The sequence below is a fragment of the Anastrepha obliqua genome, chromosome 3, assembly GCF_027943255.1.
Source record: "Anastrepha obliqua isolate idAnaObli1 chromosome 3, idAnaObli1_1.0, whole genome shotgun sequence".
Taxonomy (NCBI): domain Eukaryota; kingdom Metazoa; phylum Arthropoda; class Insecta; order Diptera; family Tephritidae; genus Anastrepha; species Anastrepha obliqua.
Window position 1 is genome coordinate 60,235,075 of NC_072894.1, and position 24,133 is coordinate 60,259,207.

The window sequence follows — 24,133 nt, forward strand, 5'->3', positions numbered from 1 at the left end:
AAGCGCGGCCGAAGGCCGCCCACGCGAAACGGAGTTCTATGCAAAAATACTGTGGATTGCGTAGCCGGAGTTGGACTGATGAGGGTTATTTTTTGAAGCGCGGCCGAAGGCCGCCCACGCAAAAAGGAATTCTACGCAAAAATACTGTGGATTGCGTAGCCGGAGTTGGACTGATGAGGGTTATTTTTTTGAAGTGCGGCCGAAGGCCGCCCACGCGAAAAGGGGTTCTACGCAAAAATACTGTGGATTGCGTAGCCGGAGTTGGACTGATGAGGGTTATTTTTATGAAGAGCGGCCGAAGGCCGCCTACGCGATAAAGAGTTCCACGCAAAAATACTGTGTTAATTAATTTAATTTAATTTTAATTACTTTATTATTTTTTGTGATACGCTTAATATCATTGTTTTTAAGTTTAAATGAGTTGTATGTTTTTATTTTCAAATTCATTTCTCAACTTTAAATTGCAGCAAAAAATACTGCAGTTTTACAATGAACCTTCCACTGAACATCCCTGCGTGCGAACTTCGTTTTCATTTCAGGTGTATGGCAACACCAACTTTTCGCTAAATTATAGAACTTTAACATTAAATTACTTAAAAACTATAAGCCTCCGGCAGGTTCTGTTTTCAGTTTTAAGATGGGGATACACCCCTCTATCACCCCCTTTTTACCGTTTTTTCCAAAGCGATCGGCATTATACTAAATTCTAGCCGAGAACTTTTGCTTACGCTCTTGATTTGGATTGATGGCGGCTGCTGTATCCGAATTGTAGCGTGATTACCATTTGGTAATGTCCAGGTTATAAATCTCGGGCATGAAACACCAGATGATAGAAACGATTTTTCTAATAGCATTCGCTTCGCGGCAGGCAATGGCAAACCGCGTGGATTTCTACCATGAAAAAATTCCTCATAAAAACAAAACACCATTTGCCCTTCGGAGGCAGCATAATTTTCATTGGAAAATGTTTAATACTAATATGAAAAACGAGGGAAAGCACGTGCATAAATGATCAGTGAAGTTTAAAAGAAATTTTAGTATAATGCGCCAAATTATAGGGGTAATGTCCCTGAAAGCAATTTAAAGACGAATAAACTATGATTACCGGAAAGTTGGGAGTTCTAAAAATTTTGCAGGAACCTAACTCCCAATTATCTTTAAACCTATAATTAAGCTAAAGCAAACCCATTAATTGAGATAGAAGACATTCAGAAATATGTATTACCAAAATGCTTAGAATGGCGAGATTAGTCGATTTACTCATGTCTATGAGTCCGCTTGAGTCCATTATTTTCTCGGTAGATAGCTGTAGTGATCGATATCTCGTAATTTAAAGTTTAGGCTCGATGTCAAGGTGACATTTCACATTAAAAAAATTCTTTTGCTGTTTTTTGTTTGTTCCATTCAGTTGCGATGGAAGTTAAGAAAGAGAAAATTCTTTACATTTTCCATTTTTTCGTTGATAAAGGCGAAAATGCAAGCCAGGCCGCAGAAATTGTGAATGGTGCTTATGGTGCCGATGCGGCAGCAACTAATTATGTGCAAAGAAAATGTCGAAGATGTCGATAAAACAGAAGGAATCGAAGTTGACCACTACGTCAGCAGTCGTAGCACGGCCCAGGGGCTAAAGATCGAGCAGTTTTAATCCTTTTGCGCAAAAATTTACCGCAAAAAAATGAAAATCTTTTTCCCCAAACTTGTATTTCAATGAAACTTTCTACACATATTCTCAGCACCTACCTGCATTGAAAATATGTGAAATCGGTCCATAACCACGCTCATCTCCCATATAACGGCCATTTTCGAAAAAAGCAAAAAAAGTGATATGATCTTACGTTGATGCAAAATTACTAAAATTTTATACACATGATATTATCCAAGAAAATGAATCAGACGAGAAAAAAAACGTGCTATCTATGTGTGTGGCAGGCTAATCACCTACCCTGTCAGAAGTCAAATAGATTAAGGAAACCAACGTAAGACAAGTCTTGTCGAGGCTCTATGCTCCCGAGAGGAGTGAACAAGGAAAAAAAAAAATTGTAAACAAAAATTCCGATAAATTTTGTTGTGTTTTATTTATAGAAAATATGTACACATATTGTCAAATTAGTTAATAATCAAGTGGTAAAAGCATAAAACGCAAAATATACCTTGAATGCTTTCGACTTGTATTACGGAAACTGCACCAACGGTGCCTGGAAGCTGTGGTTTAGAAGTACATAAATCTATATCATTGACCAATTAATATTTAATATATGACTTGAAATATACTTTAAATTTTATCTAAAATATATTGACTTACATTCTTCGTTTTAATCACCATTTTTAATCACATTTTAATTCGTGTTTATTTTAGCTTTACGATCAGCTGTTTCACTAACTCGCAAATTCTTACCAGTAAAAATGTATCCAAAAAAAATTTCCAACCTCAAAATAAAATGTAATTTTTCTCTCTCACTTTACCCTACTTTGCAAATTTTTTGCATACATTCACACCAAATCTTCATAATTGTTACAAATTATTTGCTTCAAGAAGAGATCTCGTATCTGCTGAAGGTGACAGCTATTAGAAAACTATATTCATGGGTGCTATATGAGTGGAAATCGAACAATATAGAGCACAAAAAAATATACTTAGCCACAACGGACCCTTACAAAGTAATTGTAAGTTAATTTCGGAGAAAGCTGCTGGTGTAACTGTACTTGCCCGATCACAAGTCCAAGATGTCTTGATTGTGTTGGCCCGATTATCAGTAAACACTCAAACTTGTGTGCTATAGTTTTACAATAGTCTTTATTAAAATGTGTTTTTCATGATTTTTAATTAGTTTATAAATAAAACCAGACTCACTTGACTAGATTTGCTTGCTGCTCTTCTCTTTTCCTTTTTCGTAACCCTTTTCTGAGTTCATTTGATGTTCGAAATTAATTTTTCATGCTTAAATACTCATTTCGAAATATATGTGTATGTAAATACAAAAGACAAAATTATATACATACATTTACATACAATACATACACAAAACATTTAAGGCTTTCATACATTTTTGGTATTACAAAGTCCACACAGAAAATCGGATGTGAATTAAATTGAGTTTTTTAAATGCTGATCATGGATTACTTTAAATATTTATTTTATCTTTACACATCAGAGTGCTAAAATTAATTCTAATGCTAATTTGTAAATTTATTATGTATATAGTATATGTACGTATATTTATATACTAGATTCATATGTGTATGTGGATTAGTACTTGACTGTATTTTACATTTGCATAGCTCCCGTTGTATGAGTTACTTATATTTAATACATACATACAATATTAGAAGAAACATTCAGTTAAAATGTACAGAGATGTAAGCTAAACTTTACAATAGGCAAATATGTTTATATCTTTGTATAAATTTTTAGGTTTTTTATATATTTTAGTTATAAATGGATTATTATTTGATTTCCTCTTAAAAGGTCGGTAGTCAGTTATTGCGTTTATAGCTACACATCCAGTTAAGAGAGTTAATGCCAAAATTGACTCCATTGCGTGTGTTTCAATTTAGTTCAAAGCGCGTTTGCCCCAGCCGCCATGCAACTTCACCCAATCCTTCGACGAACGCTTGCCCCACATGCCCTTGAGATTATTCCAGCCCGGTTCGCGTTTGCCCCATGCACCTATGAAGTATACGAAAATTATAAAAGAATAATTAAAAATATTTCTCATATTCAAATTTCTGCCAAATTGTCTTACCCTTGAACTTATTCCATGTTGGCGTATTACGTCTCTTACCCCATGCAGTATTCATTTTGTTCCAAGCACGTTTCTCATTTAGCAAATCGTTGTCGCCATTGTTGTTGTTGTTAGTAATAAAGCCTTCATTATCCTCAATAGACGTTGGCAGCTCATCATTGAATCTTAGCCCACTTTGCTCCTCTTGTTTTTCATTCAACAAACGATCTAGCGTACCAGCATTGGTTAGGTACATCATGGAGTACTTGAGAAATGGTTCATCACGTTCGCCATTGCTTATCAATAACGGTACTAGCCGTTCATCATCCTCTTGTTCGTTGTTGGCCTCAGGCAATGTTGGACCAGTATAGTGTGCACGTTTACCCCACGGACCCTGAAGCGCTTGCCAATTCCGTTTCTCTTCGTTGCCCGTCGAGAGCACGACGCCAGTAGCTGCATCTTCCCCTACTGCTGAGGCAGCATTCACTGCCGAAAATTTGATTTTCAAAATGGTGGTTACGAGTAGTACGTGGAAAATGGTCGGAAGGAATTTACACTTAGATTGTCGCTCGTAGTTGGAATGGTTCATTTTGAGTTTTAGTAGCTTTGCTGTAGCTGTAGAATTTGAAGAGAGTGCAAAAACAAATGTTGTGTTAATCATTTGCTAAATAATGTAATTCTTAATTTACTTATTAACAGATGTAAATTCATGCGTTTCAAAACACACAAGATTTCTTAAAAATAATAATATTAATTTCTTTTAGCTGTTTCATTTACTTGCACTTAATCATTAATTAATTGTATTAGAGCCTAGACAAACGGTAGCGTTAAACGGGATTAACGAATTAATTCGGAAGTATCTCAGGAATTAGGCGCAACTAATGCGGATTGACAACTATTTGTAGACTTAATTCTCATATTTTAAGCGGATTAAGAAAGTGTTCGATGGCAACATTGCCGAAAATGAAACTTTAAAAGAGAAAAACAAGAAAGGCGTTCGAAATTACATTAATTGTTTTTATATTTCGGAATAGTTTAAGAAATTGCAATTTAATATTTTTTTTAAATAAATTATTTTTTCAGCTAATACCCTTTTTTATTGCCTGTGGTCCATCTTTTACTGGCAAAGCTATCCAATAAGCAAATCAGCTGTTCACTAATGCACACAGTACCATTCTAATCAGAATTTATTGATTTCGTAATCCCGATTCGCTAAGCGAACTTCCTCGGACAAAACATCGTTGTCAAAAATAAAACAACCTGCAGTATATGAGAATGCAAACAACCAAAGCAACGACGAACTTCGCCGATAATGGATTTATTTTTAATTTTACCCCTGCCATCGGCGGTAGCAAATCTTCTTCCCAAACGATGCCCGACTTGCATATTATAAAATTATAAACATAATATTTAAAACTTTGATAATTTGGAATAATTTAAATAAAGGGGTTTTCAATTGGCGCTGGTCGATTTTGGCGCCCTGTGGCAGCCATTTTGTTTTGGTGACATCTGTCAAGTCTTTTGTTTATTATTCAGTTGTTTATGCCAAATCATCATGGCAAGTTACACGATTGAACAGCACGTTCAAATGATAAAACGTTATTATCAAAATGAGTGTTCATTAACGCAAACGTTGCGCGCATTGCGCCCATTTTTCGGTAGACGTGGTGGCCCTTCTAATTTCTTATGGCCCATATTGAACCATATGGACCTAGACGACATGTGGTTCCAGCAGGACGGCGCTACGTGCCACACAGCAAACGCCATTTTATTCCATTTCAACATCTACCCGGCCTTATTGAAAAACCCTTTATTTGAAGACTAATCTGATTTACTAAGCGAAATGTAACGACGAATACCATCCGACGGCATCGCACTGCTTGACGAAGTTCGTTTAGCGATTTGATTCTATTTGTACTACGATACTTATACAATAGTGAGATTTTTGAGCACTGAAAAATGCTGTAATAAAACTACAATGTTTTCATCTACTTTTGTAAGTAAGACCGCTTTTTCATATACATATAAAGCATACGAAAAATTAATCAGAAATAAATTCACCCAAAACAATTTGTCGAATGTGTTGAGAATTGCGGTTACATCAGAAACTATCGATTTTGATTTGTTGATCAACAACTAAAATCAAAAATAATTGAATACATTCTTCCCCAAAAAAGGCGACCGGCGTTTTTTCTAATGACAATCGCCCCTCGGTCAGCGCTGGCAAACCACCGAGCGTATTTCTGTCATGAAAAAAACCATTTGCCGTTCGGAGTCGGCTTAGAACTATAGGACCTTCCATTTGTGAAACAATATCAGGACTCACATCAAAAATAGGAGGAAGAGTTCGTCCAAACTCCCAATAAAGGGTGTAAGCCTCAAGCGGCCGCCGTAGCCGAATGGGTTGGTGCGTGATTACCATTCGGAATTCACAGAGAGGTCGTTGAAACTGTAGGTCCCTCCATTTGTGGAACAACATCAAGACGCACACCACAAATAGGAGGAGGAGCTCGGCCAACACCTAACAGAAGTGTATGCGCCAATTATTAATTTTTATTTTATATGTATTACAAAAATCGGCACTCTGTTAAAAGTGTTCATCGCGCGCTCAGGCCAACTTATGGTGTACATAACTGTTTAGCGTTGAGGCGCATTTTTGGCTTATTGGCTACGTCAATCAGCAAAAATCGGCTTATTTGGCCTGAAGAGCAATCCGAAGCCATTCAAGAACAGCCATTGCATCCATTGAAAGCAACCGTTTGATGCGGCCCAGGAATCACTGGCCTATATTTCTTCAAAGGCGAAGTTGGCGCCAAAGTAACAGTGAATGGCAAACGCTATTGCGCCATGATAGACTTTTAGATGCCGGAAATCAAAGCCCGGGATCTCTACAGCGGCGCTAGTTGCCATACAGCCCATGAAATAATTGATTTACTGCGTTGTTGTTTCGGTGAGAATTTATCCCTCGCTTTTGGATTGGCCACCCAGATTGTGCGGTATTAAACCTTTGGAATTTTATGTGTGGGTATGTAAAGTCTAAATGTTTTGTGCATAAACTAGCTTCGATTGAAGTATTGGAAGCCAGCATAACTAAAGTTATTCACGAGATACCGACCGAAGTTCTCCAGCGAGACATTCAAAATTGGTGTTTACGGATGGAGGAATTACGGCGCAGTTGCGGCCAATATTTGAAAGAGATTATCTTTAAAAAATAAATGTCATGAATGGTTCTACACAAAAATAATACAGATTACCCCAAATCAATTGTTATGATATTTTCAAGCATAATATAAATTATATCTGTAAAAATAATATAACTGTGATAAAAAAAGACTAGTTATAGAGTACCGAGACATACCAAGGAACTGAGAAAACTTAAAAATTTAAGAAATAAATATTTCAAAAAGTTTAAGTTCTCTCACTCTATTACAGATAAATATAAATATCTACATTTCTATAGAGAACTTAAGCCTTTGGATAGAAATTTAAAGCGAAATTATATTCTTAAGTTTGAATCGGACATTAAATTAAATCCTAGTTCTTTCTGGCAAAATGTTAAATCCAGGAAATCATGCCCAAGTATTCCTTCTGTTGTCTTCTTTAACGAAACTCAAGCACATACTTCTATAGATGCAGCCAATCTTTTTGCAGTTTTTTTTGTTCAAATTTTCAAGTCGACTCTGATTTAATTCATGAGTGTCACTCGAACACGAATTTCTCAATCAATTTTGAATCGTTAACCTTAATGCTTTCTGATGGTGAAGATGGAATTCGGCAACTCAAAACATCAGAAAAATCTTATATAGATGGACTATTTTCGTATTTTCTTAAAAACTGCTCTACAAACGCCTATCCACTTTTATTAATGTTTAACAAATCCCTTGAACAAGGAGAATTCATAGATGCCTGGAAAGTAACAACCATTAATCCAGGATTCAAAAGTGGAAATAAAAACAATAATATTGCCAATTATACACCAATTGCCAAATTATCCACGCTTTCAAAATTTTTGGAATTAATAGTGAAAGAAAAAATTTATTTAGCAGTTAATCGTTATATTATATTTCAGCAGACCATGCTGAGGACCTCGACATATCGATTGACTCGTGCCATTGCTAATGAGATGTTGGACTCTGTCCGCGACGACCCAAATTTGCTCCAGACGGTCATAACTGGTGAAGAATCGTGGGTTTATGGTTATGACGTGGAAACCAAAGCTCAATCATCTCAGTGGAAGCTGCCGCACGAACCAAGGCCGAAAAAAGCGCGCCAAGTTCGGTCGAATGTAAAAGTGTTGCTTACCGTTTTCTTAGATTGCAGGGGCGTTGTGCATCATAAGTTCTTGCCACAGGGTGAAACGGTCAATAAGGAATATTACCTGCAAGTTATGCGCAATTTGCAAGCAAGCCGCCAGAAACGCCCGGATTTGCGGAAGAACCAAAATAGGCTTTTGCATCACGATAACGCCCCTGCTCATACATCGTTGCTTGTTCGCAACTTTTTGCCCAAAAACAAATACCACAGCCACCTCATTTCCCAGATCTGGTTTCCAGTGACTTTTTCTTGTTCCCGAAACTGTAAAGGGCCATGAAAGGACGCCGCTACGCTACGATTGACGAGATAAAGATGGCATCGAAGGAGGAGCTGAACAATTAAAAAAAAAGATTTTTTCAAGTGCTTCGAAGATTGGAAAAAACGTTGGCGCAAATGCATAATATCTCATGTGGATTACTTTGAAGGGGACAAAATAGATATTAATGAATAAATAAACAATTTTTGAAAAAACACAAAATTCGCGATACTTTTTGAACACATTTCGTACGTCTCTGATGCATTCGAAATTGGAATACGCCGTCTTTATATGGAGACCATGTCATATTAATAGGCTCGAACGTATCTAGACAGCTTTTGTGCCTTATGCTTTGCATTCTTTAAATTTCACTGATCCAATTCCATCCTATAAAAGTTGGTGCTTGCTCTTAAATCTAAAATCACTAGATATTAGAAGTGAGACTATTCTCTCCATTACTTTCCTTTTCGATTTAAGAAATGGGGTTTTTGACTCGAGAAGTTAGGGATGGTAAGAACTAATTATGCTCCCAATGCTCCGATTTCTAGAACTCTGGGAGAATTTAACTCGCTTTCAAATCATACTGGCGTGAATTTTTCTTCCACAAAGAACCACTTCAAATTGGTACTAAATGAATTGTTGAACTAAAATGTATTATTTAATAATTTTCCTCTGTAAATTATGAGAAATGTTATCTTTTTCTCTCATTCATTACAATTGAAACTAGTTAATTATAAGTTTAATTTTACTTTGACTAATTTTTTAGCATTAATCTGTTTTCAAAGCTTATATTTTTTAGACTATTAATTGAATAAATAAATAAATAAATTTGAATTTTCATTGCTTGATTTCAATTTAAAATCTGATACCTCTAATCAATTTAGTTATGTATCTTAAAAAAAAACACGATATAAAATACTGGATGCTAATACCATTTTATAAAAGAGTAATTAAAATTTTTAAGTATTTTTATATGTTGAGCTTTGCTTTTGAATTTCTTTACAGCAGTTGCGAAATTCTAAGTTTCTTTGGTTTCGATGCACTTTACGTAGCATCAGAAATAGTCACAAGAACTTAATTTCTGCCTAATTGTGTACATATGTACATACATACATAATAAACACCTCCAAAAATGCAAAAGCATGTAGACTGGAAAATATGTCTACGCATGTAAGTAAGTAAGCAACGAACAAGTATTTTAATCGGTTTGCGTATAACGCCTCTCGACTCTACGCCTATGCGAGTATGCTCCCAGTGGTCAGCGATTATGGCTAAAAGGTATAATAACAGTTAGAAGTGATGGCCCTTAAACGCTTAAGCAGCAAACGCATGGCCGAACAAGCATTCATTTGTGTAAGCATATACACATATACAGCTTTACACGCATTTAGTAGAGCTGTATGCGAACAATGCCAGCACTAGAGATGGTCGTCACCGGAATCCCGTAATCTTTTAATAACCGGATCTCGCCGTGTATAGTATAGTATAGACGTTTCACAGCATGGAAAAATTAAGTATCGTGCAGTGATTAAATGTTTATTTTTGGAAGGTTTAAAAGCAAAAGAAATTTATGAAGGAATCTTGAAAGTGTATGAGGACTTTTCGCCATAAATTAGTACAGACGATCCATGTCAAGGACATACAAAAACAGCAAAAACACCAGAAACCGTAGAAAAATACATGATATCGTATTAGCAAATCGTCGAGTGATTGAAAGAGATTTAGCCTTAGTCATCTCATTGGGCAGTACAAGTAATATTTTGACTGAAGTATTGAGCCGCCGTAGCCGAATGGGTTGGTGCGTGACTACCATTCGGGAGTGCGTAGGGTCAAATCTCCATGCTTGAAACTGTAGGTCCCTCCATTTGTTGGGCAACAAAAATTCGCACGACACAAATAGGAGAAGGAGCCCGGTCAAACACCTATCGGAAGTATACGCGCCAATTATATTTTTTTAATTAGGTTTGAAAAGTTGTGTTCTCTTTCAGAGCGTTTTCGAAAGGATAAAGTAGATTTAGGGCGTCAATTCATCACAATACATATGACTTGGATCTATCACCGCGATCCTAAATGAAGAGAAAAGGTAAAGAGTGGTGTGAAACGAGTTAGGCTCCGAAACGAGTTCGTGTCCAGAAATCGGCAAATCGGCCAAGAAGATGTTAGCATTAATTTTTTTGAGATGCGTAAGGTATTTTGTTTGTGGATTACTTGCAACAAACTGATTAAGGAATAAACTAAGAGTATTATTGTAACCTTTTAGACTGAAGCTGAAGGAAAAAGTTCGAAAAAAAGACCCAGCTTACAAAAGAAAAAAATTCTTTTCATCAGGACAATGCACCGTGTCAGCTTTGGGCAATCACAAAAATCAACCAGATTTGACCCTTAGCGACTTAGCGAATCTGTTTCTAGACCTAAGAAAGTCCTGCATGGAAAGCATTTTTCATCAAAGGATGAGGTCATAATAGCTGGGGAAGCGTATTTTGCAACCCTTCCAGAGTCTCACTTTATGGAAGGAATTCATAAATTGGAATCTCGTTGGAACAAGTTTACTGCGGTTCAAGGAAACTATACTGAATAAATAAGTCTATTTCAAACTATAAAATTGTGCTTTTTCTATCGAACCTCGAAATTTATTGAGCAACGCAGTATTCAGTAACGCTATTGATATCCACGTCACTTTAAAAAGCATATCATCGCTAGTAATATTGGGCCTAAAAGGAGTTTATATTTACCAGCAGACATTTTTGCACCTGACCGATTTTCTTTTACCTAAACTTAAGTAAAAACGATTTAAAATGTGTTAATTTACTGACAGCTACTTTAGGAAATATAATAATCAAAATCATATTATATTTATTTTCAATTTTCAAGAATTTTCGTACTTATGTATGGGTCTTTGCAAAAAACAAAAGTTATGTCCCGAAAGGAGTTACGGAATCCCGAAATCAAAGCAAAGGTATCCCGAAATATCGTAATCGAAAATAACCGCTAATATTGGTACATAACAAGCACCCAGTGCAGATTTTCACAGCCGAAAATTTAGCCAATATCAAAAGTAATTTATAGTATGTGGCAGCAGAAGTAGTGACGACGGAAAATTGTCGAGCAGTCAATTGGTTGGAGCATTTGTTTGTTCATTTGTTGCTTTGTGGTGCATGAAAATTCTTTTGTTTGCTGTTTACTCTTTATGTGGCGTGATGTTGTGTTTCGCCACTTCACTATCCACACAAATCCGCCATCATCATAGATGGTATCGACTACAGCTGAATCTGGGTGGTGTTGTTAAGCGGTGAATAGGCGCAAATTGACACTCGGCGTTTTTGGCTATAATAGCAAATCATCATCAGTTACAACAACAATCACAACATAACATGCATATACATATATATAACTTTGCAACGTTGCTCTGAAAAGATACAATACAAAAATGTTTCACCTCTCGACTTCCAGCAAAAACCAAAGAATGATTAAAGAGCGGTGGGCTGAGTACAATCAAAAGTCAAAGTTTTGAATGGATACATGGTTATACATTTATATATGAATCTATGGCATAAACACATTTTTTGTTCATTTTCATAAAAACGCTTTCCCACAAGGGATAAAATAATCAACCGCTTATCACTTGCGCCAGCTCATCGACTAAACATTCATCATACGCCCTGTTGTACGTGAGCATCATCCAACTCGACCTATAACATTTAAATTCATTTGTATATGTACTAGTTGGGTGCGTATGAAATACAAAGCCTGTCAAAAAGCAACTACAACACCATTCTTCACTTGGATTTTCTTCAGTCTTTTGTTTTCCATGCATTCTCTTCCATACTACATTCGTCTATTATTTGGCAGCAGGAGGAGTGTATGTGTGTGCGCGCCTGTTGTGCGTACTAATGCTTGGGTTTGCCTTAGACAACATGGCAATTATGTATATATTTTGATTTAAATCACTTACGATTATTTGAATTTTACCGCATAGTAGTTACGTGTATTTTTACGTATTAAAGATGCGTCTAATAAGTAAAGCTTATAATTTCAAATTATTATTGTACATGTCAAAGTTCGCACAAGACATAATTAGGGCAGAAAACGAAGACCCTTAATAAAATTTTGTATTAATTTTTTACTTACAAGCTAAATAATGGAATCTCATGATAGTTTGACACTGGCATCTATTTTGCGCTCGCATAAGTGTCTAATAACCAGCAGTATATATCCGCATTACATATCTATTAGATCGATTTATTGTTAAACACACACTGGTATACAAATACATAAATTTTTGTCCAAAACATACTAGAAATTATCGTACGACAAATATCTTTCGAACATGACCGTTTTAGCTATACCTTACGAAAAAACAAAAAATCGGTGTGGTTTAAATATTGCAAAATCTACCACCCTTACAGAGCGAATTTGCAGTTTAGTTAAACACTTCAAAACTGAGCTGAGCAATAACGAAACATGAGAGGAGTTATCTAAAGCCAGCAAGATAAACCAACGGAAAATTTACCCGGAAACGCTACGCAAGAATACTAATATATTTCTAGCGGAAGTCTACGCAATGGTAAGATCCACTGACTTGAACATTGAATGCAGCTACATATAACAACAGAAGCACAGGTTTTCTTAGTGATACCCAGGCACCAAGGCTCTCGACTCTTACCAAGTCACTTCAAAACTGGTACTGGTGTGTTTTGATAAGCTGGATATCTTATATCATTACAATTCTAGGCCCATTTTTCTTGCTAGGATTTTTATTTCCTCTTTAACCGTTGGTATTTTGAGAACCTTGTGGATTTTGGAGACACGGACAATTGATTAACATCCTGAGCATTTACACTGAAATCTCTGTAGTATTTGAGTAGGCTGCGGTATCCCATATCTAGACATCGTGTGCCCTATTGGGTTTTTGAATGGCTTTTTAAAGGGTGATCAAATTGGAAGTAGTTTTTCCAATAGGGTTTCTTTCACAGATCACGCGTGATTAGTGTCACTCATTGTATCATTGAAATAAAATAACCGTTTGGTTCGGCCTATAAACTGGAGGTATCATCGGCCCACATTTCTTCAAAGACGATTCTGGCGCCAATTTAACAGTGAATGGCGAACGCTAACGTGCCATGTTTAACGACTTTTTGATGCCGGAAATTGAAGCTTGCGTTCTTCACAATATTTGGTTTCAACAAGACGGCATTACTTGCCAAGCAGCCAAACCGCCCGTAAAACAATAGATTTATCAATTTATCTCTCGTCTTGGACCAGTAGATTGGCCACCAAAATCGTGTGATATCACAGCTTTAGACTTTCATTTGTGCAGGTATGTCAAGTATAAATGCTTTCATAAACCTGCTTCAATTGAGGCATTAGAATCCAACATTACTAAAGTCGTTCAAGAGATACCGACCGAAGTCCTCCAGCGAGTCATTCAAAATTGGTGTTTACGGATGGAGGAATTACGGCGCAGTTGCGGCCAATATTTGAAAGGAATTATTTTTAAAAAATAAATTTCATGAATGGTTTTACACAAAAGTATTAAAAATATCCCAAACAATTTGAATTTACGTTGTTTCATTTCAATTTAAAATCCGATACCTCTATAATCACCCATTAGAAAAGAATTATGTTAGGTAGCCCGGCTGCAAGCTGATGAGTACATAATGTTCGTGGACATTCGTGTTGCTTTTGATAATGCCACTTTTGGCTCAATATGTTCTTCTGCCGAACGAACCCTTGTAAAGTGGATATATTCCATGCTCTCTACGAGGCTGTGAACCGCTGGTGAGAACAGCGACGAACTAATCACCACCATGGCTAAGCAAGGATGTCCCCAAGGGGGTGTTCTTTCTCCACTGTGATGTTGCTTGGTCGTAGACTTTCTATCAAGTAAGTAAGTGTAGACTCCATAAATATGGTTTCTGGCACGAAGACGAAACTTCGGGACACAGGGAAATTATTAAGTTGACATCGGAGCAGTATCTCCACTGTTTTTGACCTAGTACTCATAGTTTCATTTGGAAGGAAATTTGATGTCAGATTTCCATTGCGTGAGTATTGGAGCAATCCAGAATACATTAGAGAGGTTTAACGGATACTTTCTTTACCGATGGGTCCAAGAATGAAATAGGGTCTGGATCCCGCGGGTACTTAAACGATAGTAATAAGTATCACATAGCCGAATGGATAATCGAGAGGAGAGTGAGCGGGAAACAGATTGGAGTTTTCAGAGACAGAAAACTGTCAAACTTTATACTAAAACCTGGAAGGAGAGACGTTCGGTTGATGTTCGGTATTATTACAGGACACAACTCATGGAGTCAGCATATGCCTACCATTGGAATCATGGAGGACCCAATCTGCCTGTCTTTCTTAGAGGAGGCGGGTAGCACGTTCTCTGTGAGTGTCCTGCCTTTGCTAGAGCAGGACTACGAGTACGGGCTCCGATTTAGTGAGAATGAGTATTATTCGTTCTCTAAAACTGGAGGATATTTATAGATTTACCAAAGAGTCTGGAAAATTCTCACAGGACTAACTACCTCTGTTTCTTTCTCTATTCTTTCTTATCACTTTCTCTGATACTTTTCTCCTTTCTCCCTTGACTATCTACCCTCTTTTCAGAGCTCTAATTACAATGGGCTTTTTATCCTCAGTGTTTAGGAGCCACCAAATCTCTTGATGCTCCTTTGCTCGACCAATTCAAATTCAAATTTCAATTTCAACTAGCAAAAAAAAGTAAGCTTTAAACCCAAAGTTTATCTTTTGGTGTGAATGTGAGTTTCTCTAGAGAGATTTGAGTCCATATGAATACCTAAATACTCAGTTTGCTTTGTGGGATCTCGATGATATTGAGCTTTACTGTAAGGCAGTGTTCACGTCTGATTGCAAATGTTACTTCAACTAATTTAGTCACATTGGCTTTAACTCGCCAATTTTGTAGCCATTGGGTAATGTCACCAATACATTTTTGCAATTTTAGAGATGTTTTGCGCACAATTTTATCCATAGCTAGTACAGCTGTATCATCGACAATTGTTCCGATTAGATCACCTGATCAAACTATATTAAAGAATTTGGCTTCAATCAAAGGAAAAGCCAGTCTCAAGCGTACTCAACTCGCACAGGGCTCTATTTGCTGCTTGGCTGTCGAAGTAGATATTTACCTCACTTACATCTGTGTGTAGCCAATCAACACATTCTTTGATTGCGACTACCTCCGCTTGGAGCACACTGCAGTAGCCCGATAGCCTGAACTTGAGTTTGATGTGGAGCCATTCGTGAATAGATTCACTGAACTCTGATGTAGACAGTCACTGTCATTTGTAAATGATGTGATGGCAATTTCCTCAAAAATATTACTTTTTCAAATTAACCTAAATTTTTAACCTCAAAATTTGTTTCCCATTTAAAGCTCAGAAATCCACGAGAAGCCATTGCCCCTTGAGCATGTGACTGTTTGGTGTGGTTTTTTAAGCGGCAGCGCTTTTGTCTAATTTTCCTTCGAAAAAGAAGACGGCTACAGTTACTATAGTAAATGGAGCGCTTTTAAACATGCTTTCAAATTGTTTATTAATTTTTTTTTTGAAGAAATTGGAGATAAAACAGCCCTCTAACAATCCATCTCTTCGGCCTTTAAGTTCGATGGTCGATGGAAATTAACTGTTTTTGTGTTGTCTGTCGCAATTTTACACCATTATACTTTTTTTGTGATGCTGTTAATCAAATAATTCAGAAATAATTCACTACTTAAGTATCACATCGTTGAAATAAATCCCAAAATCAATTAGATCGATAGGATGGGCTACTGCTGTAATAGGAACAGCTGTGCCCACCATTTGGATGAAGTAATGGAAATGTTCACTCTTCCATGGAAAGTAAAAATTATTGAAAAATATTTTACGCACTTTTTGTGTTCGATTTTTTTATATCCACAACCATATGTGCATATACAGTGGCTCACATAAGTATATTGTTCTTGAAGACGATTAAGTAAATCCTGATATTTTTATATATTTTTGTATTGTATTGTAAAATTTAATGTTAATACTACATAAAAACCTCAGCAACACTTAAATAATATTATTTCTCTTTTAAACTCAACAATATGTAAAAAACAATCAGAAATCATGGCTCACAAAAGTTGTTTGCTGTTGACTAGTAGTGGTGCATAAATATGCTTATATGCACAAACTGTATGATATTTCGTGCGATGACAATTTTTTTTTTAAACGGCCTCTAAGCGTTTTGGTATAAATTTTACCAAATTCCTATCAAATTCAGCAGGTATTTGTTCCCAATTCTCGAGCACAACAGCCCTAAGCTCACGTTTTGATGAAATTTTGGGGTCCTGAGTGGGCATACAATGCGAAACCATGACAGAACCTCAACCGTGCTTAACAGTGCATTTAAGACTCCTGATCTGTAGATCTTCATTTGATTTCCGCCAGATTATACGACTACCATCCGACCACGAAATTACGATTGTCCAAAACTCAAAACTTTTTGTTTTTTAGGTGTTGACGATTAAAAGTCGCTTTTATTTATTAAATATTTATCGGGTGATGTTTTAACTGCATGAGAACTAGTGATACCGACAACTATGGTTTGACAGCTGAGAATGGCAAACAAAATGTCAACATTTTCTGTCCAGTAATGTAGGGGTAGGCGGGTACAATAATGTGCCTAGAAGGATACCAAGGCTTCCAAATTATGGATATTTATGTTACTTTGCCAAAAATAAATCTATTTGCGAAGTTCATAAAGCAAAGTGTTGAAGAAGACTTCGTCGCCGTTCTCAACTGGTTGGCCTTTGTCCTTCGACTAAGTGGAAAATTTTCGTAAAGATCTTGGTATAGGTGTCTGCAGAATACAGCCTGCGCAAGAATCGGAGCCAAATGACCATTCTTGCTGATTAGGCTAATTTATGTAGCTTTATTAATTAGATTCATTGGTAAAAGTAGTCAAAAATTGGGTTAATCGAATGGACCATGCAACTCGTACCCTCTGGCCTCGTTACACTGTGCTCAGGTCATTCACTGGAATGTCCTTCAGGATGCCGGTACAAGCCTTTTGGATGGCCTCTATGGGCGCAACATGTTTTTCTTTCATTACCAAATGCAATAAGAATAGATAGAAGTCACAGGGAGCCATATCAGGCGAATAAGATGAGTGATTGATGGTTAAAATGCGATTCCTAGTCAAAAATTAGTCACAAGAGTTGACCGATGAGATGATCCATTATCTTGCAATAAGCGCCAAATTACTCCTTTGCAATATTCAGGGCGAATTCGTCGAATGCGATGCATGCTTCAAAACGCCAAGATAGGAAATTGCATTGAAGGTTTGGCAGGAACTCCTTGCGGACAATTCCCTTGGAATCGTAAAAACAAATGAGCATCGACATGATTTTTGACTTCTCCATACGCAATTTTTTGGGTGGTGGCTCGTCCACAGGCCATTTAGCACTTTGACGATTAATTTCAGTTTATGTTGGAAACAGAACGTTTCATCACCTGTTACAATATTGTAAAGAAAGTTCTCGTCTTTTGTCTCCTCTTGAGTGACATCTTTCGAATGTCGAGTTCTGAGCCAATTTTGGTCCTAAATTAAATTGTGCGGAATGAAACGTGCACAATCCTTTCGTAAGCCCAAATGGTTAGTTAAAATACGATAAATCGATATTTTGGAGATAGTCAACTCTGATTCCATGAATTTCAATGATAATTTCGGTTCATTCTTGATAAATTTACGAACAATTTCGATGGAGTTTTCGGTGATTATTGATTTTGGGCAGCCCGTATGTTCATTGTCATTTATGCCCTGACAACCATCTCTGAAACGTGTAAATCACTCATGAACTCTGGTGCGAGACGGACAATCAACGCTATACACTTTTTTCATTAATTCAAATGTGTCGTTAAACGATTTTAAAACAAAATTTTACATTAGCTCTTTGTGCGAAACTCATTTTTGTATCGATGACACAAAGATACTGACACTTTAAACGCAATAACTTCGCTTCCACTGAACCAAATGTCACCAAGCTTTCACTGGAAGTCAGCTAGAGATGTAACTTCCAAGCCACTAACTCATTAAAAAGATGGCGCCATCAAAACCATTTTTATGACACCAGTCTTGTTTATTTTGGACTTCCCCTTATATTAATTTTTACCGTGCTATGTGACTGTGGATGTTGTTACTCCGAAGTACTCTGCGTATTGTCCCATTGGATACTTGGGAGTGATACCTGAAGTGTTGTCTTTAGTTCGCCGTTAGTTTTTCTGGCTAATATACTCGTATGGGGTTTTCGGATGTTCTCAAATATTTGGCGTTCTTCTCTGAGTGCCAGCAACTTTGGGAGACCGCCAAGTGTTATTGTATATTTCGCTTTATTACAATTTCTGTTGTTTGGGCCATCGATTAATCATATTGCAGATGTGTTTCGCAGATTATTCATTGTAAAGATTGCAAGCAATTGTTTTCCAGCTGTCGATATGCACAGTACCACAATTACGAGGGAAATAAAGACACCAAAATTTTTTCCAACATCGTCCCCTTTTAGAACGATACCGACCGCTTTTTAACTTCTCCAAAAAATAGGATTTGTCGGACTGACTTCCTTGTTTGAACTAAATTTTTCCCCCGAGCCATTTCTTCATGTTAGGAAAAGAAAAAGTCGCAGGGGGTCAGATCGGGTGAATACGGGAGATGCGTCAGATATTCATGCAATTTGGCGGCGACAACTCCAGCACCTTATTTTTCGCCAAATGCGGCCGAGTCTTCTTCAATTTTTTTGTGAAAGCGGTCTAATAACTCACTATAGTGAGTTCTTTTTTTTTTCTAAATCCATGAGGATGACGCGGTTCGCATCCCCAAAAATCGTTGAAATGACTTTTCCGGCCGATAGGACTGCTTTCGTTTTCTTTGGAGCAGATTTACCCGGAGAAATCCATTGTTTTGCTTGTTGCTTAGTTTCTGATGTGTAATGATGAATCCAGGTTTCATCAGCGGAGACAACTCGACGCAAAAAAAAGTTGCCTCAAACTCTGTCAGCAAGCACTTATTGAACCACGCTCGTACAAACGAAGTGAACTGCAATATAAATAATATTAATAATAATACACTTTAGCAACCCCCAATTCACCAAATAAGGAATAAACACACGACACTTGCTCGAGTAAAGGTTTCAAAAACAATAAGCGAAATACTTCTGTGAGCACAGAATCTCATTGCCACGCCCGTTTTCTGTTATAATTACTTAACCGTGCAATATTGGTCCTTGATGGGTACCCAATTTCTTTAGAAAATACGCAATAAGTGTAAGTTCGCCTACTTAATACATAAGAAATCTGAAAATTGTACACACAAGGAACTATGCAAAATACATCTGTAAGCCACTGTAAAAACATGCATGTATGTATTTGTGTGTTTATAATTGTATACCTTTAGCATATGTTTAGACACTTACTTGCAAAAATATTGCTTTTGTCATTAAAATATCTGGATATGTTAACAACTGATGTTAACCTGATGAATTGGCATTATTCACAAAACACAAATACCAATAAAGCGATATTTCGTATGATAAATGTATGCGCGTATGCATGCTTGGTATTGTAATTTTTAGAGGCTGAGCTGCTTCTCCAATTTTTGGTAGACCGCATAAAATTTTCCAAGCGACTTTGTTTACGAGAAGAGCTATAGGTGAAATGCTTATAACTTTTTATTAATTTATATCAGAAGTGGGAAAGGAACCAACAATCTTTAGATTACTGGTCCATGCGCCAAATACCTACATATGCATCTGTAATTATTTGAACGCTATATTCACATTGAAATGAATCTTTGTATAGTTATCGGCACGAAGTCATAAATAATAGGATTATATAGCATTTTATGCTTGCATTTGTGAATTAATGATGAGTACCTCTAAAAGAATTTTGGTCAGTGGTCAAAGCACACCCGCACTCGCACTTATTTAATACGCGCACGCATCAAGTTTGCCAATGTTTACATAAAAACATAATAACAAAAAACTAAAAAAACACGATAAGCAATTTGTTATTTTCCTAAATGCTCTGTGCGCCTAAATGTATGTAAGTACTATGTCGCTTAAGTCCATACAGAATGTGTATCAATCATTTATGGATATCCGCGCGCACATATTTATCAATGAGAAAATAAAATATATATGTAACATATGTAAATACATATGCCCGTTTATGCCGCGACTGACTGTTGTTTCTATGCAAAACAAAATTTATGGCGCGCCTAAAATGCTAATAACACTGAAGTATTACATACTTATTGATGAAAGCTCTTTTACAGCATAATTTCAATGCAAATATTGCAAAATTATGACGTTTCAAATGGCGTAATGGATATAAGTGAAATGGTTCCAGTACCACTAAAAGCATATGGTAAGTAAATATAGCGCTTGATAGCTAAAGCCTATTTATGGGCATATGCATGGCATGTTATGTCTATGCAGTGCGACAGTTAGTCCTAATAATGTTGGAACAGACTTCTAAAAAAGTATTATCATGCAGTCCATACATATTCCCACAGAAGGAATAGGGTCGATTTCAATATATGGCGGCTGATGTCTATGCGGTTTCCAGCAATATCTTAGTACACTGAGCCTGATATCAAAACTCCCCCATGTTAAAGAAAATGAAAGTAAAACATGCCACGATTGAGCACAAAAAAAATTATGTACAGGCATAAGTATGTGCATATCTACACCTACATACATACATATGTAGGAGAATCTCTTTTATGCCCGATCTTAATAGCGCCTATTACAACTTGGTTCACATAACGGGTGTATGTAAGAGCATAGAGGAATCGAGATAGGTATAGACAAGCATATGCATGTTTATGTATATACATACATGCATATTTATGCATGGTGAAAACAATTCAGAAGGTGTTGCCAATATCAGACCGTTAACCGGCTCTCAGTTAATTAGAAAGAATCAGCTGATGGGCTAATATTAACCGGGGTCATAATAGCGGTTTGTTTTGAAAAAACTGAGATTGTGTTGGTGATGTACGAAAAAATCAGCACAATCTTCGCTTCTGTTTTTATGAGGAGCTTTTTCATGGCAGAAGTATTCTCGGAGGTTTGCCATGCCTGCCGAGAGGCGACCGTTATTAGAAGAATACTTTTTCTTCATTTTGGTGTTTCATGGAGATTCGAACCTACGTTCTCCGAATGGTAGTCACACAAGTACGAGGCGAAAAGGAAATACCGTGAAAATTCTTAAAAGAAACTTTAGTTGAAATTATTTCGTTTCAATTGAAATTATTTTACAACAAAAAGTTATAAGTATTAAAATCGCAACATTTTTCCAATAAAGTAAAAAACGAACTATTTATTCTTGATGCCTGTGATTGGCAGTGCTGCCAAGTATTTAAACGAGTTACTGGGCGAGTTCTCACATAAAATGAAAGAGTTCCGCATTTCATCATCTTAGCCGACTGATTAGACAAGTGTGTGAATACGTGAGAAATGAGCGGGCAGAATTCTAATGCCGTGTACCCAGTAAAGTGGCCGCCAAAGTCACTTTGGTGCAATTGCATGAAGGAGATGTGAAATGAATGCAAGAAGAAGAAATTACACAAACAACATAAAAAGAAATTACGCAAGTGCGCCGTCAGCGATGCTGTTAAATGCGCTGAGAGCAAAGTAGCGGTACTTTGTTATTCTCTCCGTCATGCGGCTTAGCTATTCGGTTTTTTTATATGAAACTGGTTTTATTTATTTTTAGTTTTGGAACTTAATTATATGGCTATTGGAGTGTGAGATTCAAGCACGTCAGGTATTTGAGAAAAGTGGTTGTAAAAATACTCAAAAACCCTTTTTTTACCTCCCGATTTTCTGGTAACCACAACGTTTTGGGCACTATAATTGTGACGGAATTTTGGGTTTGGCATATAAAGCACGAATTTTCAGAATATATAGACCTCAGCGGCACCTAGCGAGGCTTAAAAGCTCAAAGATGTGAAGGTCAGACAAACAGGCATTCATTTCTATATATGTATGTAAGTGCATATAATATTATATATACGGCAACCACCGAAGTCGAATGGATTGGTCGCCCCTCGGCAAGCCACTGCAAGCCTCCAAGTGTATTTCTTCCATGAAAAGGCTCCTCATAAAACATATCTTGCGTTCAAAATCGGCTTAAAACTGTAGGTCTCTTCTTGTAGATTTAACTTACAACTTGAAAAAGATATTTTTATATTAAGTGCTTTCTTTTCGTTTTCGCAATTATCTGTTTTTTATTGGCACCGACTGTACAAAATACACGTGATCTTATGCGCTGCTAGTTTGGTTGCTCATTTCTATGTTATTACTGCACTTTAAAAAAGTCACCATCACATTGATTGATATTATATTAAACTCTATTCATATGCTTGCGGTGAAGAAACGAAAACAATGCAATGCTCCTATTATATACTGAGAATGAGTAGGACAAAGCAACAAATATTATTCTTGTTCCCACTTTATGTGCTCTCACTGAAAGCATTCATCGAGCGGAACCGAGAAACTTAGCCATCTCTACCTCTCTTCTACCAATTATTGTTAAGTTCTTAATTCATTCATTCATAACAATGACCTTCATCTCAGTGACACCTACAAGTCAGTTGAGGTGTTAGATTAATACGCACTCGTGAAACTTCTTCCACACTCATCGCAGCCAATTAAAATGAGTACTTATATACAGGGTTGGCCATATTAAACTGACCCATTGAGTAACCCTATAACTTTTTACTGTAATTTCAGATCAGCTAATGACATACCGCGTTGGAAGCGTCAGTCGAAGGAGATTTATACCATGAAACAGTACACCCCAATAGAACGCGCTGAAATTGTTCAGCTGTACATTCAAAATTCCTTCTCGATTGTAAAAACGCAACGTGCGTGGAGAAAAAAAAATAAAGTGAAAAGTGCGCCGTCAAAGAACGCAATCAAGCAAATGCACAAAAGATTTTTGTCTTCCGGCACTGTGGCTAATACCCGACGTCCAAATAAAAAGCGGCCAAGACGATCTAACGAAAATATCGCGGCCGTACGAGCCAGTATCGAGTCATCGCCGCGAACGTCAGGTAATCGTCGTTCTGCTCAGTTGGACATCCCTCGGACCACTCTACGACGTATCATTCGTTTGGATTTGGGGATATTCCCGTACAAAATACAACTAAATCAACAACTGTTGCCGGCCGACAAGCCTCGTCGCTTGGAATATGCCAATTTTGTCGTCCGAATGGCCCAAACTGATGAGGATTTTTGGCATCAAATCATTATGAGTGATGAGGCCCATTACATACATATAACATATGAAGGAAACTTCATCAGAAGATTAGCAGATACTTTACGATGTTATGGAAAACGTTACTCATCAATTTCTAGGTGCTCCAAAGTTTGTTACAGACGATAAAGAGGGAGTTCTTTAAGCGAGTTGTGCTTATTATTTAACTCGACTGTAAGTATGCAATGCCCTATGATAGTTTCCGTTATTTGTTTAATATCTCATTCAAACGGTATGCATCTATCTCAAACAGTATAGTGGTAGAGCACAGGAATTGTGACCATCAGACAACAAAAAGTCTGCTTGGTGCACACTTTAACATTGACTACCTCTGGAGAACTGTTTGGAACTATTGTGTATTGTAAGGTCTCGTTTTATGCGATTTTGAAGTTATGTGGTGTGTATTTCGTACACAAATTTTTTGGACGAATATACTTATAGGCTTGTTGAGGAAGCCCGTGCATAGACAGTATCCGAAAATCGTGGAACGCGAAAGGTTAACACTATTTTTCTTTCATTCAGCCATTAAT

At 36.8% G+C, this 24,133-nt stretch overlaps 1 protein-coding gene across 1 annotated transcript in view; it reads right to left on the minus strand.

Moving 5' to 3' along the window:
• Positions 1–2,847: 2,847 nt before the first annotated feature.
• LOC129241564 (allatostatins MIP-like) overlaps positions 2,848–24,133 on the minus strand; it is a 46,686-nt gene continuing 25,400 nt past the window's right edge. The window contains exons 2-3 of the mRNA XM_054877962.1: positions 3,744–4,337; positions 2,848–3,667 (exon numbers count right to left, since the gene is read on the minus strand). Of these exons, the coding sequence (XP_054733937.1) occupies positions 3,552–3,667; positions 3,744–4,311 (684 nt within the window). The 5' untranslated portion in view covers positions 4,312–4,337 and the 3' untranslated portion in view covers positions 2,848–3,551. The remainder of the gene's footprint in view (positions 3,668–3,743; positions 4,338–24,133) is intronic.